Source organism: Terrapene carolina, unplaced genomic scaffold, assembly GCF_002925995.2.
Source record: "Terrapene carolina triunguis isolate 2854851 unplaced genomic scaffold, T_m_triunguis-2.0 Scaffold23737, whole genome shotgun sequence".
Classification (NCBI taxonomy): Eukaryota; Metazoa; Chordata; order Testudines; family Emydidae; genus Terrapene; species Terrapene triunguis.
The window spans coordinates 1-1,389 of record NW_020688088.1 but is presented as its reverse complement, the minus strand read 5'-3'; the positions used below and the strand labels follow the sequence as shown (position 1 = coordinate 1,389).

Below are 1,389 nucleotides of genomic sequence, written 5' to 3'. Positions count from 1 at the left end.
CAGGACACCTGGCAGTGGGGCGGCTGCGGGCCCGACATCAGCTTCGGGGAGCGCTTCTCCCGGGACTTCCTGGACTCACGAGAGGCGCCACGCGACATCCAGGCCCGGATGAGGATCCACAACAACTGGGTGGGCAGGCAGGTACGGTGCCCATGAGGCAGGGGCACGGGGGGGAGAGGCACTGGCACTGGGGGAGGGGCACAGTGGGCAAGGAGAGGAGGGGAGGGATGCTAGGGGGCAGGGGCAGAGGGGCAGGGTCACTGCTGCTCCCTGGGAGGCCCATGGCAGATACCTCAGGCCAAGCATAAGCAGGAAGGGTGCAGCTCACGCTGCATGTGCGTGTGTGTGTGGGGGTGCTCCGTCCTGAGCCCCAGCAGGGAGCAGCCGGGGATCAGCAGTGGCAGGCCCCCGTGGCAGGTCGCTGCACGGTCCAGTGGCGGGGAGTTCCGCCGGCTCACCCGTCTCCCCCGGAACAGGTGGTGGCGGAGAACATGAAGCGCAAGTGCAAGTGCCACGGCACGTCGGGCAGCTGCCAGTTCCGCACGTGCTGGCCGGTGGCGCCCGAGTTCCGGCTGGTGGGCGCGGTGCTGCGGGAGCGGATGCAACACGCCGCCTTCATCAGTGCCCACAACCGCAACAGCGGCGTGTTCGGGCCGCGGCTGGGCCAGCGCCGCCTGGCCCGCGAGCTGGTCTACTTCGAGAAATCACCCGACTTCTGCGAGCACGACCCGGCGCTCGACTCGCCCGGCACCCGCGGCCGCGCCTGCAACCGCACCAGCCCCCGCACGGACGGGTGCGCCAGCCTGTGCTGCGGGCGAGGCCACAACCTCCTGCGCCAGACGCGCCGCGAGCGCTGCCGCTGCCACTTCCACTGGTGCTGCTCCGTGCTGTGCGAGCAGTGCCGGCTCAGCACCTGGCTCAGCGTCTGCAAGTGAGCCCTGCCTCCTGCCCCGGCAGCATGGATGGAGCAGCCCCCCGCCCGCTGCCTGACACGGGGGTCCCTGCAGGTGTTTCGGGGGGTGTGCAAAGGCTGCGGGCCAAATAGAGGGGCAGCACCCGAGCTCTGCGGCCGTAACTCCTAGGGCTTTGTGGGAAGGGAACAAGAAGCGGGGGGAGGGCGCTGCAGTGGGGCCGGGGGGAAGCTAAGCAAATTTTGCAAATGCTTTAAATGCTGCAGGGGAGTGGGGGAGCAGCGGCATGGGGGGGGGCAGAGAGGGTGTTATGGGGCTTCAGGGGTGGGGCCAGGGGGACGCTGCAGGAGCAGTGGGGATGGGGGGGCTGGTCAGCGGAGCAGTGGAGGGGTTGGGGGGATGCTGCGGGGGCAGTGGGGGTATGGGGAGTGGGGCGGAGCAGTAAGAGTTGGGGGGATGCAGTGGGGATCAGGAGGAC

General features: G+C 69.3%; 1 protein-coding gene across 1 annotated transcript; it reads left to right on the top strand.

Moving 5' to 3' along the window:
* Positions 1–3: 3 nt before the first annotated feature.
* LOC113408768 (protein Wnt-10b-like) lies at positions 4–1,031 on the top strand (the record flags this gene model as incomplete). Its single annotated transcript, XM_026662167.1, has 2 exons — positions 4–141; positions 477–1,031. Coding segments are annotated over 2 exons (597 nt in total), but the record flags the coding sequence as incomplete, so codon positions are not given.
* Positions 1,032–1,389: the final 358 nt, after the last annotated feature.